The 17,661-nt window shown below is 40.1% G+C and overlaps 1 protein-coding gene across 6 annotated transcripts in view; it reads right to left on the bottom strand.

The window, feature by feature from the left end:
- LOC125902101 (disco-interacting protein 2 homolog C) overlaps nucleotides 1-17,661 on the bottom strand; it is a 251,250-nt gene that overhangs the window by 63,055 nt on the left and 170,534 nt on the right. For 5 of the 6 annotated variants that reach the window (XM_049598230.1, XM_049598233.1, XM_049598231.1 and 2 more), the window contains exons 6-8: nucleotides 10,851-11,006; nucleotides 8,104-8,223; nucleotides 5,788-5,985 (exon numbers count right to left, since the gene is read on the bottom strand). In XM_049598230.1, the coding sequence (XP_049454187.1) occupies nucleotides 5,788-5,985; nucleotides 8,104-8,223; nucleotides 10,851-11,006 (474 nt within the window). The remainder of the gene's footprint in view (nucleotides 1-5,787; nucleotides 5,986-8,103; nucleotides 8,224-10,850; nucleotides 11,007-17,661) is intronic. The other variant, XM_049598232.1, reaches the window with a different exon arrangement.

Genomic DNA, 17,661 nt, shown 5'->3' with positions numbered 1-17,661 from the left:
CATTAATCATAAATGAACAAGTTTCAACAATAAAATGTGATCAGGTCCAGATTGGCTGCAGACTGACTTGGCAGAGATGGCTGCAATCTTGTTTGTACATGGATTAGTGTATTGTAGTCTTACTACCACTAGATGGCACAAAAAGTGTCCACGAATGAGGACAACAGGTCTATGTTAAGCAGAATAAAGTATAAGGTCCAGTAAACCCAAATGTAATGCCTTGATATAAGGGCACAGGGACTCAAAAGGATATCACAACATCGATATAATCTCATTATATTGCCCGGCCCTATAGCATATATTGTATGGTGTCATGACATACTTCATCATGTTGTACAGAGTGCATCATTTTTTACAGTATCATAGTATCATACAGTACAGCCTGGTTATATTGTCTTATATCATTTGATATAGTATGGTAACATCGTATTGTGTTTTATTGCATTATATATTGTTGTATTACATGATTTTGTATTGAATCATATAGTACTGTATCATCATTATTGTTTAATACAATAATATATTGTGCTGTATAGTTTAACGAGCGGCATGGTGTTACAGTGGTTCGTACTGTCACCTCACAGCAAGAGGGTTGGGGTTTTAAACCTGCTGGCCGGTTGGAGCCATTCTGTGTGGAGTTTGCATGTTTTCCCTGTGTCAGCGTGGGTTTTCCCTGGGATAGTCTCGCTCACCAGACCTTTCTCAAGAAAAGAAAGGTCTGGCTGGGCCGCCTCTCACTTTAAGATTGGAGAAAAAAACGCCCCTGCTGCTTGTATTTCTTTCAACCAATCACAATCGTTCTGGGCGGTGCCACAGTAACGGTGCGCTTGCTAAAATATTGCCGGGGGGAAACTGGTTTTGGTATAACACGCCCACAAAAATATCGCCTACAGGACACGAACCATGGCAGAAAAATGGCTACACCCCCGCAAGATCAAACACCGCAAAAGTTAGTAAAGGATGTGTTGAAAACGGTTGAAAACTGCTACACAATCGGAGGTGGTAGGGCGGGACTTCAGCGGGTGGTTCGTTCCGCCCAATGAGAGGCTGATCTATGCAGTGAATTTCCGCCCACTCAGACTATCCCCGGGATAATTGTTGCCTCTAAATTCCTTTAAATAGGTGTGAATGTGAGCATAAATGGTTGTCTGTCTCTATATATCATGTATCTCTATGTAATAATCTGGCGACCTGTCCAGGGTGTTACCCGCCCCTCACCCGGTGTCAGCTGGGATCGGCTCCAGCCACCCATGACCATGAAAAGCATAAGTGGTTACAGATAACAGATGGAATGTACGGTTAAATATCATATTGTGCAGTATCGTATTGTGTCACATTAAACTGGGCAGTGTTTTATCGCCTCACAATTTATCATATGATAACTTCTCATATTGTACCATAAAGAACAATATCCTACAGTACTGCATTATATCACGTCATATTATATCAGATGTGCCTTAGGGATGGAGGAGTCACCAACACATTTTTCAAAGTTCAGGAAAGTGAAAACGGCGTTAATTTGTGTACTGAAATCAACAGCATGCTTTTAGTCAAGTTACGTTTTTTGGCACTAGACAGACCTGTAAAGAGATGGTCAAGAAGCTGTAGCTGAAGTATAGTACTGTAAATCTTTCCTAAAATGATGTAACCGTAGTTTTTACAGTAAAGCCAATCCTAGAAAGGCTACAGGAGGGGGCAGTGCAAAAAGTGGTGATGAAATTCTTGCTCATTTTAAAACAGAATTCACAGTTTACAGAAAACACTCCAAACGAAAGCAGATGTACACACACATAATAAACAAAGAAAAAGAGAACACAGCACACAGAGCTTTAAAAGTTTATGTGTCCTCCTCATGCTGAACGGAAATCCAAACCTCTTTCTCGATGAGGTGATTTCCTGCTAAATAACATCAGCCATGTTGTTTATACAGAATCAAAGCTCCCTGAGACTCTCTAGGCTTGTTCAAAACTTGTTTTAAACAAGTACAGAAATGTTTCTCTCCTGCAAATTATGTGAGGTTATCTGCAGTGCAGCGCGGTGAGGGTTGAGTTTAAGGACAGCGGGAGAATTCGGTATCATGAATTCTCTCTGTTCTCAAGGGGGGGGCGGAAGACGACCCGACAGGAAGAAACAAAGCAAGTTTGTCCTTGTCGGCCGACATCAAAGGGAACGACACCACAGGAATGAAAGATAAAGGGAGAAAGAGATTGAGATTTAGATTCAACACCGCACACCGCACACACACACACACACACACACACACACGCACCAACACTGTCTCACCATGTTGTTGTCTCTCTGGTGGCAGACTCCTGAGTGCTGGCTGAAGACATTTCACAGTCTGGTGAGCACACATCGCCTCATCATCAGCTGCAGGCTCACTCCTCTCCAATCAGTTTGTTCAGTCACTCACACACACTCACAAACCCCCCTCCACACACACACAAACTGTACGCCTATTTGAAGAAAGTTGATAGGGATAAAGCTGAGTCTGGGTTAATGATTGTGTATGTGGGAGTGTTTTGAGAGTGAATGCCACCAACTTCAACAGAGGTGGAAACTACTTTACAAGTACTGTACTTCGAATATAACTTTTCTAACTTAAGATCATTTCCACTTTTCCTCCACTATGTTTCAGAAGGAAATATTGTACTTTTTACTACATTAATTTAACAGCTGGGGATACTAGGGCTTGTTTCAACAATTGTGCAACATGCCGGCTACATTACAGCTGATTTTCAATGTTTCAGTGATGGACTCACAGTTTAATCATCGTTTGTGATCTGCATGTAAACAGTGTTTGTCAATAGTTATTGTGCAATGCACTGCTGGTTCCTCAGATTTCACCATAACTGCAGATAAGATGATAATTTCCACTCTGTCTTCCATTTCCTTTTTTACTCTATATTCCTCTTATTTTCTTCTTTTTGTTTTTCTCTTATTTTTTTTGTTTCCCTTCCTCACTTCCTTTCCTATTCTGCTATTCCCGTCCTTCCTAGTTTCCTTTTACCTTTTACTCCTTCTGTTTTCCTTGTACTACCTTTTCATTTCCGTCTTTACTTTTTTCTTTTCTTACTCTTATCCTTCCATTTTTCTTTCCAATTTTCTTAAATTTCTCATCCTCTTCAACTGACTTAAAGACCTGAAAATCCTCTGGAGATAGAACTGGAGATAGAGCAAATCAAAACTCTACTACATAATAAAAGAGAGATAAAAACACCACAGCCAGCTCCAGCTGGTTGATGGAAACTGTCAAATATAACTGAAAGCTGTGGGAACAGTCAGCAAGTGGACTTCTGATTTGAGACGACGGCCAAGAATAAACTTCCACGCTCAGTTCTACTCTCCTTCACAGTGAATAATTTATACTTTTGAAAATAAACTTTTACTTTGATGTATTTTTCGCTGTCATTCAGGGACATACTGTAGTTTTAGGTAAAAGATGTGAGCAGTTCTTTAAACTTTAAACCTGGAACGGTGAGTCTGAGTTCATGTGCGTTAATGTGTTCGCTGCTGTGTGATGTATATAAGTGTGTTTGTGTGTCCTCTTGGTGCCACTTCATTCTCTCCGCTGTGCAGCAGGGAGGTCTGACTCTAAATTCATGAGGACCTGAGAGAAGCGGCTCTGTTCACTGCGGCTAAATCTCTTTACACCCTCCGGACCTGAAGCCATTTTCTCTGCTGTCGACTGGGGAGATGAATAACTTGGATCTGTAGTCTTTAGGGGCTGAACAAAAGAGTTTGTTCCAATTTGAATGTAGACTTAAACAGTGGCACTGAAGCGAAGGTTAGGACGTGATGTGATTCAGCTGAAGTGAATGTGTTCAGGGAGCTGGGACGGTGGTAATGCTGCAGGCGAGACGGTTGATCTGTGTTTTGCATCATTTTTGTAACACTTTTTACCCACTGTGTGTTTCTCTTCTCACTTTTGGCTGCTAAAGACTTGTTTTCCTTTACATTTACTGTTTTCTCTGAAAGATTAAACACTAAAGGTGGATTTTGTACGCCTGTGTAAAGGAGTCGTTACGTGTGGCATAGGAATATATACTTAAGTGTCAGATCACACCTGTTGATAGCACCACCACAATAATAGAGAGGTGTATCTTTAATTATATAAATAACCGATGGCATTCACAATTTTCACCCGTCTGAGGTGAGCAGATGTGTAGTGTAAATGGATTTGTTAGATCATCATATCTGTTTGGTAACATCACTTAGCCTTTCTTTAACTTGATTAACGGTGTCTTTATGTTTAAGGTCTCCAATGGCACCAGAAACTTGTAGTACATGTTTTCACAGGTTCACTTGTTTCCTATTAGCCAAGATCCGCCACCAGAGGCTGAGTCAGGAAGGGTTCAAATTATATCCGGTCTAATCAGATCAGGTCTAAGGTCTCAGGCGTGTGCCAATGTCTAACCCAAGTGGACTTTTGATTACCTTCGAAGTTCAGGACAAATTACAGGTATTTATTTCTCCCTTATGTAATTCAGCTGTGTTAATTGCATTTTGAATCAGGCTTAATTATCTGCTCATCTATTTCGGATCTTATCTGACTATCCTCGGACCCCATCAGAGTTTTTGAAAAATTCATGAATGCACACTTTGTTCAGGTAGGTTTTCTATGTGCCATTTTGGATTGGGTTCACACTTTTACTTACAGTTCTTATGGTCTCCATAGCCATGACAGACCTGCATGTCAGCTCTCATGTAGCCTCTGATGTAGCCATGAAGGCTTTGTTCAATGGCTCCTTATGCAGAGGTCTTAGTTTAGTTTCAGTTCATCCAAGTAAAAAAAAGAGCGGTGGCTATCAAATGTTAGTATCTGTGCCAAACACTGCATTTCTGGATACAAACTAAAGGTCTGGAATTAGTCCAGAGATTGAACAAACTGCTCCAAGCACACATCTCGCAGCCAAGACTTTCTACAAATACAAGTAAATAGCTAAACAATAAAATAAGGAATGAAATCCACCAGTTCTGTCAGCACCAGAGTTTGACCTACAAAGACTGTCCTTTAAGTCACTCAGAATATATTCCTAAAAATGTTCATTAATATAAAATATTCTGAAAATGGGCCTTTGGGATAAAAAAAACTTTCCCTCTCTCTGTAGCAGAGCAGCTTTCTTGAAAGTGTCTTCTTCACACTTTGCTAATGTGCTTAGTGTTCTGTCTGGGTGCCATTAGTGGAATTATGCTCACACAGCGGGTGTTAAACATTGTTTGGTGCTTCGGTTAATCAGCTTGGGAGAGCCACCATATGTGCGGAAAAAAACAGTAAGCAACTCGCAGAAAAACCTGCTGTATTCACATACAACAAAAATAATTTTTAGTATTGATCATTATGTTATGACATTAAATTAAGAGCTTGACTATGATGACTGATTTGGGGTCTTATGGGCTGTCAGATATGTTTTCATGTGAAGGAACTTTTATTTCATGATGTATATAGGTCACCTGCAACAAAAGCTATTGAAGCAGTCATTGGCTGTTAAATGTTGGTCAAAGATCACAGTGAGAAGTCTTAGATTTATATGTTTGATCCATAATATTTGTTATTGTAGACTAACTGAAAACAACCCCAAATCATTTAACAAACAGAAATCCAGGAAAAAGACGCCATTTTTCAGCACTATCTCTCACACACACAGTTGGCATCATTTTCTGATGACATAGTTCCTGATTTCAATCAAATTTTACACAATTTCATTGTCTAATTTTATTATACCACCCAGAGTTTTCCCTGTGTGTTTCCCGACCCAATCTGAATAAAAGCCAGGCTCTGCTTACCGTACGTGAGCACGTAGAGTGGCTTGCCGTTGGTGTCCATGGTGGTGAGACAAGGGGCCTTTGGAGAGATGGTGCCCCACCTCTGCAGAGCCGCCTCCAGAGACGGGGGCCAGTTTGTTACCACGCCCAGCTGCTCTCCCCGTGCAGCCACCATCTGGGCCCCCTCGGCCTTGGGCTGGTTGGGGTCTGGTTGCTGGACTGGAGGAGGGAAACAGAGGCGAAGAGTAGGAGTTTCAGATTTGTTGACAATTTCAATAATTAATGCCAAACAACCTCCAGGAACAAGTAAATTCCATTTCCTCCCAACTTGATGCTCCTGACATGATATTTACAAGTACAAATACACATCTATAACTGAGATACCAGACACCACACAATAATTCAGAATGATGAAATAATACAGGTAACACATTTACTGTGGTATACTTATGTCTTCCTAATAATGAGTTTGCTTCTTCGTATGTGATATAAGAGAGTGGGCATGAAAACTAATGCAGCATGTCCTATTATTGCTGTATCACAGAGACCGATTATTGGAAGGAATCAAGCTTTTAATTAAGCAAAATACCAGGTTGATTTCTGTGGCACGCTGAACAAAGCTCGGTCTTTCCAACGTTTACTATTCGTGCTTAAATTATGAATTAACTTCTGGCTCTGCAGCAATTGATGCTGGAAACAAAAAGAAATATTCATCAGTTGGTCTCTGTCTGTGTCACAGCAGACATTAGGGAATAAAGCGTCAACAAGCTTGGTGGGAGTTGATACAGTGAGATTTTTTAAAATCTGATTTTTACTGGCTTCATTTTGCTGTTGATACCACTACCAGAAGCAGCAGCATGGCACATTATCATCAGTCTCTCCCAGCACTTTAGAACTGTGAGGCATTAAAGGGCCATTCCACTGTTTTTTGTGTTTAAGCCCATTTCACAGCATCATGAGCGACTTAAAAATGAACAAACAAATTTTGTTTTTTGTTCCTGGCAACCTCTATTACCTCTTTTCCACCAAAATTTGAGTGTGTACACAGATTTTTTAAACATGGTCAAACACACTAAAAATATTTGACATTACAGAGAGGCCAGAAAACAGGTTAGTAAAGAGTAGAAAGCAGCACAGAGGCCGGTGAAAACTTCACAGTGATTATTTCTTTTTATATATCTCTTACTTATTCAGTCTCTCTTTCAAATATGGTTCAGACTGAATTTGGAATGGTGTTTGAGCGCCGCTTGGGCGGAGACAGGTGGTATTTTGTAGTGGCGTGTCATTGCATCTCGCTGGTAAAGGGGCTAAAAATAGCGTGTTCAGCTGGTGTTGTGTTTTGAATAATGCCGATCAGACCCGGAGCAGATAAATACCCGTGATTAAAACCATTCCCATTTCACTGAAAAGCCAGATGTTTTTTTGGGGTGTTTTTTGGCTGTGTAAAACGGGCTTTTGAGTTTACTCATTAACCTGGTTAAGTTTTTGAATACATCCCAGTGACCATCAAGACTCATTTTTGTCAAGTGGCATTTTTGTTGTGTAGTCCAGACATTTGAAATCAATCTGCAGTGAAACTGATTTACCACCGCAAACACTGTGAAACACAAAATCAGTGGGGAACTAGCATTAAATGTGATGGATTACATAACTCAAACAAGTTTAATGAGTGTGCTTGTAGAAGTCATACTTACAGAAAAGAATGAAACGTATCTTTTAAGAAAACCTACAATTGCATAGCATTCAAAAAGTCAGTAAAATGTTAAGTATACATAATATACTATATGACTATATAATACAATATGTAATCCAAGAGCAAAACCTGTAAATACTCTGATCTCTTCAGTCTACAAGTAAATACTGTACTTTTTACTCCACTACACTTTTACAGATTTACAGATTTAGATTATTAATATAAACCATGAATCAACTCAAAAATTATGACTTATTATGACAGGTTAAACTACCCAGTAGTATATCAAGTAGTTTAAATGAGCTACACCTTTACCAGCTCCAACATTAAAGTGATGTACACATGTATCGATAATTAGAAGCCAATAATACAATAAATATTATTGTGGAATGTCTAATACATAAGCGCTTTTAATTTTAGTTCCTCAAGCATATTTTGATGCTAATACTTCTGTACGTTTACATAACCACATGACCTTTACTTGTAACAGAATGTTTCTACACTGTGGTACTGCTACCTTGACGTAAGTACAAGATTTTCCTCCATTGCCTACAGCCTTACAATCAGTAATCAATCACTAAACAAGATGATGTACTGTATGACAAGTAAAGAAGAGAACACAACAAAAGAAGTGAAGTTGTTACCCTCCAGAAGCTCCTCGAAGTCGTCGACAAAAAACTCTCTTAGCGGCGGTCGTTTGGGTCTCTTCAGAGTGTTGACGAGTTGCTGGATTTTCGCTGAAACTCTGCTGCTGACTGGAACACCTGCAAAGGACCAACACACACACACAAACACACACACATTAATCTAAGTCCTAGACTAAACTCCTAATTGTGCTCTCACAGGTGTGCGTGTTGAAGTAGTCGTCACTTTCACATTCAACTGAGCGATATCCTGAGTGCATCTCTGATACACAAAAACATCCACAAGTTTTAAATCCACATTAAAGTGGTACGCTTTCCTCAAGTGAGCAATCAACGGAGCCGATGCTGTGTGATGGGAGAGACGTGAAAACAGCATACGAGATGAGGTACAAATTGCTCTTTCATTCAGGCTGATTTTAAACCCAACAGAGTGTGGAGCCTTGAGACGGAGAGATGTGGGATGGAAGTCTAAGCGCTGAGATGTGAAGACAAATAGATGTTTTGGCAGACTTGTTTGGGGCAGCTGGGTGAGCCAAAGACATAAGTGAGTGTTGGCAAACCAAGAAATCAGTGTGCTGTAAAATCCTGTGGAGGCAGAAAGTGTATGTCTCTGTATGTAACAGTCAGGAGTTCATTCTTGTCCCTCAGTCTGAGCTTTCTATTTTTACCTCCACTAACCCATGGTAAAGAAATCTTTGTAGCTGAACACATAATAAATAAACAGAAGGAACATGTCATCTTTACATGAAGTTTTCCTTGACTTCAGTCCTGGACTGTTTCACATCTGAACAGTCACATGGTGTGTTCATTAGTACAAGGTGAAACATTTTCAACTTATTATCCCTGCCCATTTCCCGCTGACATAATGCCATTTCTCGTCCACTTTGTCAGCATTAATTTACTATACAATATCGATCAATCTCTAAAATTTGTAACACTTTATAATATCCAATGTCCATGTCAAATATAGGGGGTCTCTGCAAAGGCAGCTAGGGTCAGATAGAGTATATTATTATGTGAAATAAATAAATAAACAATAAGTATATGCTCAAACAGCAAGAGATAAAGTGGCGCAAACCAAAAAGAGAACCATCCAAAAAGCAGGTGCAACATTTTCTCTGGACGAAGAAAAAAAGAAGAGAGAAAATACAATGGAAAAAAATAACACTAATGCTCACTGCATTTTAGATATTTCTGACTAAAGCCCTGTAAAATACATTTTACTTGTGCTAACTGAGTGTGAATTCGATTAAACTTTGCATATGTATTGTTTTGTAGGTCAGTAATAGCAGTGAAAGGCCCCCAAACACCAGATAAATGGGGCAGAAGAAATCCTTTCCACACAGTGAATCAAAGGTTAAATCCTCAAAAATCTAAAAATCCAAATCTCTGAGAACAAAAAAGGCACAAGACCCACAGTGTGCAACATAATACAAAGATGACTAAATCCTCTCCGTGTTCCGAAAGAGGGCCTCAGCTTTGTTGCGTCTCTTTCAGCCAAACATCACAATAAGCTCCCATCTGTAAACCCTGGCACCTGATCCGTCAAGCTGCTTTGCTGTGAGCTGCGTTCAACATCTCGGTCCACTTCGGCATCAATCATAGCGTCTGATGAATAACTCTGTCTGCTGCAGCTTCATGTCCCTCCAGAGACAGAATTATTAAACTATGAACCAGCAAACTGACGTCCTCTGTTATCTCTGAAGAGACTACAGAAATTTTCACACTGGAGGATGATAAATTCGTCAACAAAGGGTTGATGTCAAATTCGGGATGCTCTGATTTGTTGTTTTGTTCAGACATTAATGGATCAAAATATTACACACAGACTGTACTAAAAAAAAGAAATTTTATCAAAAAAAAGTAAACTTGAATATAGAATATAATTCATGTGACACAAAAACTTATTTCACATCAAAAAACCTAAAACACGTGAATACTCCATCAGAACAGCAGGGGGTCTGTCATACTTGAAAGCAACTCAGTGACTCAGCTTTCATGTTTTCCTACATAAAAACACATGCCACACATGGATGTGCCGGTGAATCCTCATCACATCAGACTGCAGACTTGGATCCGACGCTGTCGAAAAAACACAGCAGCTGGTCTTCAATATGTTTCCACATGACTCAGAGGTCTCCAAATTACTTGCTGGAGGTCACAATCAGTGAGGCAATGAAAGGGAAGTGAGTTTTATTTAGACTGAATAATCAGCAATCCAAAACATGAGACATTCTTTCAAGACCTGGGTTTCTTGTCTTTAGAATCACATCTTGTGGTTTTATTTGGAGACAAATGTCCAAAAAAGTGACCTCCAACTGATTTTGATGCACCAGTTCTTGGATATAAAGCTATGATCTTCAGAACATCCAAAGGCAGGATTTACTTGCTAAAAATTGGTACAAAACCAACTGCTGTTTAAAGTTTTAATGTTTAAAAGTCAATGCTTTAAAATCTGAATTAATTTAATAGGAACCCTGCTTCAAAGCAGAGCTAAATCCTCAGCTTCAAGTCCAACTGCTGTTTCTTTTGATTAATGAATTGCTCATATTTGTATCTGTCACCCAACAACATCTGGAGATCTTGTGTTAATGCAATAAACTCAGTTCCATGTTATAATGATTCCCAGCCTGAAAAGGTCATACTGGAAGATAATGAAGGAATATTGGTCTTATTTTATTTTTACCATGATTATTTAAGCCATCTCAGACTTTTCTCCCCAGATCACATCCCCGGCCCCGACTCACCGTCTCCGGTCTCCATCAGCTCGGCATTGCCGTACTTGGGCGTCTGTCTCTGGGCCGCTGTGCCACTTCCCGGGGCTCTCTCCACCTGGATCCCGTCAGTGGTGGTGGCGGTGTTGTTGGTATAACCGGTGACATCTGGAGGGGCAGAGTGGTTCTCTGGGATGTGAGAAAACGGGGGGGATCGAGGAGGGAAGGAAGGCCTGGTTAGTTCCCCCACACCCCCACACATCCTGCCGTTAAAACATTTTTAACAGGGACTCTTACAATCAGGACCAGTTAGACAGATACATCAGAAAGGTTGGTGTTAATTATGTAGTTATAGGTCAAATAGATGTCCCACTGTTGTAACACATGATAAGAATAAAAGGACTTTAACTCACAAAGTAGATCACAACTTTAGAAACTTTAAATGTGCTCACTTGCAGTAAAATTGCAGTTGCACATTGCTAACAGGGTAAATAACTTTTTTCTTTTGGCTTCTCAAAAAAGAAGCACTTAAAGTAGTTTAAGTTATAGCTGAAGCTGAAGCAATAAAAGGGGTTGAAATGTTACTTGAAGTGTAACCACTGAAATTATCAGAAGTTTCAGTTGAAGTGCAGTGTTCGAAACCAGCTGATGTGCTTTCTGAAGTGTAAGTTCAGAAGAGTAAATTAGTTTATACTATTAATATGTATCTTGATTTTAGAAAGACATCCCATTTTTACAGCCAATTCATTTCTTTTTTACAGGATTTTCAACCTCTGTTTCTTTATAATATTATTGTTGTTCCAATATTTGACTCCTTTCCCTACAGGAACTGTATAAAGGGGGATTAGTTATGTCCATAAATATTCAATTTGCAATTAGACTTTATAGTTAATCACAATTTCACTTTGGCATTGAAGAGCTGCATGCTTAGTCTATGCTATTTTGCCAGTAACACCTGTTGAATTCTTCTTGACAGAATATTTTGTTTGTAGCCTCCTGCTTCTCTACAGAATACTCCACCAAACAACACATTGAGCACACATGCCTTTGTGCGTGCTCATAGCTCACGCACAGCCTGTAGAGATCCACACCACAGTGTCTCATGCAAGTGTACATGAGGCTTCAGTTCAGAAAGTAGTTGAGGTGTTAGTTCAAGGTGTGAGGTGTCACTTGAAGTGTCAGTTTAAGTTTGAATTGAGGTTTAAGTGCTAAGAACAGTTTCAGCTGAAATATTGAGCATAGCGTTGGTTCAGGCAGGACACGATGTCAAGCTCAGCTCACAGCCCAGCCACATCAGCTGATCTCAAACAGCTCAATCAAATGATGGAGCAGCTGACTGATGGAAGGGAGTCAGGTGATAGATCACATGATACTTTTCTATGCAACTAACTGGCAAATATCATGCAGGGTGCCCTATTTAAACTGTTCTGGCCTGCCTACTGTTGCTGCTTCCTCTGCAAGCCGCTTTGCAACCCGCCTCCACCCCAGCTCCTCCTTGTCACGTTGTGTGTGACTTATCAATGTCATCTCTATTTGTCATTGATACTGGCTCTGTTCTGTTCCCAGGTTTTTTTTTGCTACTGCTCTTCCTGCCTTAGGCTTTCCATGTAGGCGCATGGAAGGGCAGGGAGGTGTGCTCTCTCCGCCTTAGGCTTTCCATGCAGGTGCCTGGAAGGCCGAAGAGGTGTGCTACCTCCACCTTAGGCTTTCTGTGTACACCTAGGAAGGCAGAGAGGCCCCAGAACAGAGCCATAACGCCAAATGTAAAATTGCAATGCAAATAACGTTTTCTTTGACTGAAGCAGTCCTGTCTGAAGTCAGTTAAATTTATGCACTAAAAGCAGTTGAGGTGATTAAGTGTCAGTTAAAGTGTATATGCTGAAAGCACTGTAAGCGTCAGTTGAACAGCAATTGTTGAAAATAAACTCGTCTAAGGGCAAAAAGAATGTAAAACATTATGCAAGTGAACCAGTGATTATAAGATCCGTTTAAAGTTTAAAAGAGAAACTGATTTCTATTAAATGTTAAGTTGGATAAAAGTGGATTTGATATATGTGTCCAATTATAGAAAAACAAGGCTGAGAAAGGAACAAAACATAACAGAGAGAATGAAGTTAATAACTTGCAGCTAAACTGAAGTATAAGCCTCTAGATACAGTTATTTATTATTTATCAGGGTTATGAATAATAAATACTAATTCACAACAAGTTAACTGAAATGGTTGCAAAATAGTTCCCAGATGATGAATTCCATTTAACATTTGTATATTTATCAAATGATTTATACAGGTAGCATTTAGAAACTAACTGCTAAATTGAAACATGCAGCTCAACACACTGCAACAAGTTGGCACAAGGAAATTAAAACCCCCACAAGTATCCGAGGGGGATTTCTATCACTGACTTCATGTAGAGAAAATTTCAGGAAAATTATGTTGGAGCTTTGGTGATCTGACACACTTCACAAATATACAGCGAAAACCACCAGAACCACTACCGCAACTCACAAATGTCTCATTTCTAACTACCCACCACCACATACTGTGATGCTTGCCTTTCTCTGAAGAAAAAAACGACTCCGTTTCCATCACCCACACCTTAACATTCCTTTTTTAGGTCGTTTCTCCCCCGTATTTTGTGCTACATTTGGATTGTGTTTCAGCCTATCTGCTGCGCCTGATGTTTCAAAGCTCCCACCATACCTCAAATTTTTCACATTTACCTCTTTTCAAGAGGCTCAGCTGCTGTTCGACAACATCAAACAATGTTTACTGTTCTGCCCAAGGGAATCTTTACTTTGAGTGGTCGGAGCATGAAATGATGCAGAGAGAAAGACATGTGTTGAATCTAAAAAAGGGAGGTGTGTTGGTGCAGCCTGTGGTGTCGTTTACTGTCCCTTTGCGTTCCATCTGAGCTCTCAATCAATTTGATTCAATAGAACATATTAGCATGTAAAGACGGATGTTATATTCTCAGATTACAGGGCTGCAAGGTTCTCAATGGTCCACCGAGAACAATTTTTGTCTTTAAGGGCTTTAGGCATTTGGGAAACTCTTTCTAACTGTACTTAATTGATCCCTGGAGGTCAGAGGTTCAGATGTAGAACAACCACCGAGCTCATGAGGATGGAAAATGCCTTCAAATGGAAAATGAGAGGTTCATTTTGCATGACCACAGCAGGAAGTGGTGCAGATCAGTGGTTCTCAACCAGAGGACTGGGTAACCTCTTGGGATTCTTGAAGAGGTTTCCAGGGAGTCCCCAGAAAATGAAGAATAGTTTATTTTCACTATTCAATTCACTCTAGAGGTGAGCCTAATATAAGTGACGGTCTTAAGAGGTTAGGTTTCACTTCCTCCACAGTTATCTCCTTAACTGTAGTTGACAACTACAGAATTCTGGTCCTCATCAAATCAAAAACCAAAATCTTTTCAGATTGAGGTCCCTGAAGCTAAACCTAATCAAATGGGGATCCATGGCCTAATGTGTATCAGTTTAGGGGTCCTTGACACAAAAGGGTTGAGAACGAGTTGTCTTGATGATGTGCTTAAAATCCAAGTCATGAGTACCCTGCTGCTACTATAGATATCTAAACAAAAATGGATCTCGCCAGGTTCTTGTCCCCTCACATACTTGTGATGCCCACACCTGTGGTTTGTCCAAATGGTCTCTTCTTCTGAACTTGGTAAAACCATTCAGACACCATAAGCGCCTTCCTAAAGGGATGTTCAGCAGGGCAGGGGTTTGAAATCATCAGGTATTCAAACAATAGTCTTGCAATACTGGGACAGTACCCTGAAAACCAACTGCATAATGTAAAATTTGCATAATAATCAACCACAATTTCCAAAGATGAGATGAAGAAAGGTCAATGAAACACAAGATGAACCTCATTACATGGTGGTGTATAAATATGTATACATTTATGTATGAATAAATGAGAAGTAGAGGCGAAAAAAAATGATTGCAAGGTGTTTACGACAAAGATAACCAATCTACTGAAGTCTGGAAAAGCTGACATTCAAAGATACAAATTTTTCGGTTGACTGCATTGGAAATCAAGCGTGGAAGGTGTGTGTGTGTCTTTTCTTTATGCTGCTTTTAAAACCCAGAGAAATGGACACTGGGAGATGTCACTACTTTAGATGATTTGAACGAGAAATCTTGAATCTTGAGCCTTCGCCTCTCTGCTCCCTTATTTCCCCTCAGCTTCCCTCTGGGAACTCCACTGCTTAAGTCAAGGACCAGAAGATAAAGGGGATCAAACTACTTCAGTCCACCGCCCTTCACAGCATGAAGGTTCCCGCAGTGAAAAGACGGCAGAGCAAGTTACATTTGCATACTTTCATTCTGAAGTGCAGCTCATGTTTACAAAGAAAACACTGCCATCAGGCTGTCACTGAATCCGCTAATGATCATTTCTTTAAAAAGTTTTTTTTTTTTTCAAATGTTGAGAAGACCTTGAGGGGGGCAGAATGTAAGAGACTATATATAATCTCTGTATATAATGCAGTCCAGTCCAGTGCAGTCCATTAATCTGCTGCAATAATAATAATAACAGCCTCCACTCATTTGGTTTTAGTCTCTCCAACACATGTTGGAAAGAGATTTGCTCCAATTAAGCCAAAGGACCATTAGTGAGGTCCAACACTGATGTTGGGTGATCAAGTCCAGCTCACAGACAATTTCCAGTTCATCGTAAAAGTCTTTACACTCTAAGCTGGTGGTCAGCCATTGGTCAATGTTGGTCTGTGAGTGTCAGGGGTCCTCGTCGCTATGGTCTGTCCTGCACTGCTGGCCTTCGACAGCACTAGTCGGCTTTTTTCCCCTCAGATTCAGCGTATTGAATCCACATCGGCAACAGCAGAGCCTGTCGGTGAATGTAATCACTCTGACTAACAGTATTGCTCAATGCACAAGAAGAGACACAGAAGTGAGGAAAGTAAACAAACAGTTAAAGTTAGGAGGGATTGAGAACAAAAAACTTTTTACATAGGTAAGATTATTTTCTTTAGCCATTGAGCTGTTTAGCAGAAATGTTTTGCATTGGTTTATGTAATTGTTCACTGGTGCACGGTAAATATGCTTTGTTTTTCAACATTGGATTGTGTTGTGAAAGTGCTAACTGGCTAACAAGCGTCAAGACGGTGTTCTGGTTTCTCTTTTCGTATAAAGTTTACAGACAACCGCCATCTACTGGTGTCTGGGGTTATTTCCTCTCACACAAGCACAGAACATATGTGCTGCTTTGCCATCAACTGAAGTCTTTGTGGTATGTTCATGTGCAACTTTTTGGCTGAGACACAGGCGATGCAGTAGGAGGCTTTTGTTGCTGCTTGTTCTCTGAATTACGTTTTGTGTGTCGGGCCTTAAGGAGTTGGATGTGGTTGAGGTCAGAGCTCTGTGCAGATCAGTCAAATTCTTCCACATGCTGTGTGCATGGAGGCATTGTCATGTTGTAAAAACAAATGGCTTCCCCATATTTTGGCCGCAAAGATGGAAAAAAAACTACTGACTATATATTACCGTATCAATATTCATTAATACTGATGGGCCCAAACCATAAAAAACAGCCTCAGACCAAAAGCACTAAAAGGATGAGGAAAGTAGTGTCGTCACACTTTTGAGCATATAGTGTTTTACATATACATACTGTATTCCATGCTTTTCTCGCAGTGAATATCTGCTAGTAATACTCACTATATTTTTCTATCATTTTTACCCTCCACTCATACAAACAGAACTGAATTAAACATGTTCAGTATTCAAAGAAACAAAACTCACAATCTCCCAGCAGTGGAACAAAGATGTATTTTTGCTAGATTTCTCAGTCTCCCACTTGCTTAATATTTCATCATCACTTTTTCTCTCTAGGAGAAATATAAACATATACACCCCACTTCCTTTGTAATGCGTATTGAGTTATTAATCAACCTTAATTTACACTAAAAATAAAGACTTTTATGCCAAATTCACATAATAAAAGTATTACTTTAAATGACATTTACAAGACATATGCTGAATTTATTGTCTCCTTAGAAAACAGTAATGTAATCTATCTTAGTGTCTAATTTCTGTGGATTCATGTCCTCCATTTGTACTGTTTGTTGTCTGCATTTGTCTTATCCATCCCGTCATGCCAATAACGCTGACTAAGGGTGAACTGAATGTGATTTGAAAGGCTGAGAAAGAGTCAGAGGAGAAAGATATGTAGTTGGAGGACAAAGAAACAAGGGGAGAGAGAAAGCGGGAGATGATTCCCAGCAAAGCACCGTGCCAAAGCCAGCGAGACCAAACAGAATTCTTTATCCAGACATGGACTGCATATCAATACTGCAGCACACAGCACAGGCATGCTAATTACTGTAGCACGCTGTACATTCTGTCTCTGCAACATCTGGGCTGTCTGTTTGAGCTACACTGAACTAGACATGCACTCTATGAAGTCGCATGCTGTTATCTGCCTGGGAATATGTGTGTGTGCGCGCGTGCACACGCCTATCTGTGTGCACATGCACAAGTGTCCAGTGACCTCATCAGAATGTATTTAAGATGATGTGTGATGAGGAGGAATATCAGCACTGGCTGAGGAGGATGATGATGATGATGAATGCCTCCTTCTCTGCTGGAATACCAATCAGGTCGGCAGAGGAGGCTGATTCAGGGACGGGACAGTTCCATCAACCCGCATGGGTCAAGGAGGGTTTAAAGGTGGCTTAATGGTTAAAGAAACTGCAAAAGGTCGCATCCCATAACTCTTGTTGAAGTGTTTCGGTGGATTAGTGAGTCCGCCAATCAAGTCAAGCACACAAAAAGTGACTGTAATCTGCAGAGTAATGTCAGCAC

This window comes from Epinephelus fuscoguttatus, linkage group LG15 (assembly GCF_011397635.1).
Source record: "Epinephelus fuscoguttatus linkage group LG15, E.fuscoguttatus.final_Chr_v1".
NCBI classification, from domain to species: Eukaryota; Metazoa; Chordata; class Actinopteri; order Perciformes; family Serranidae; genus Epinephelus; species Epinephelus fuscoguttatus.
Note: the sequence above shows the minus strand (reverse complement) of the source record. Positions and strands in the feature narration are given on the sequence as shown.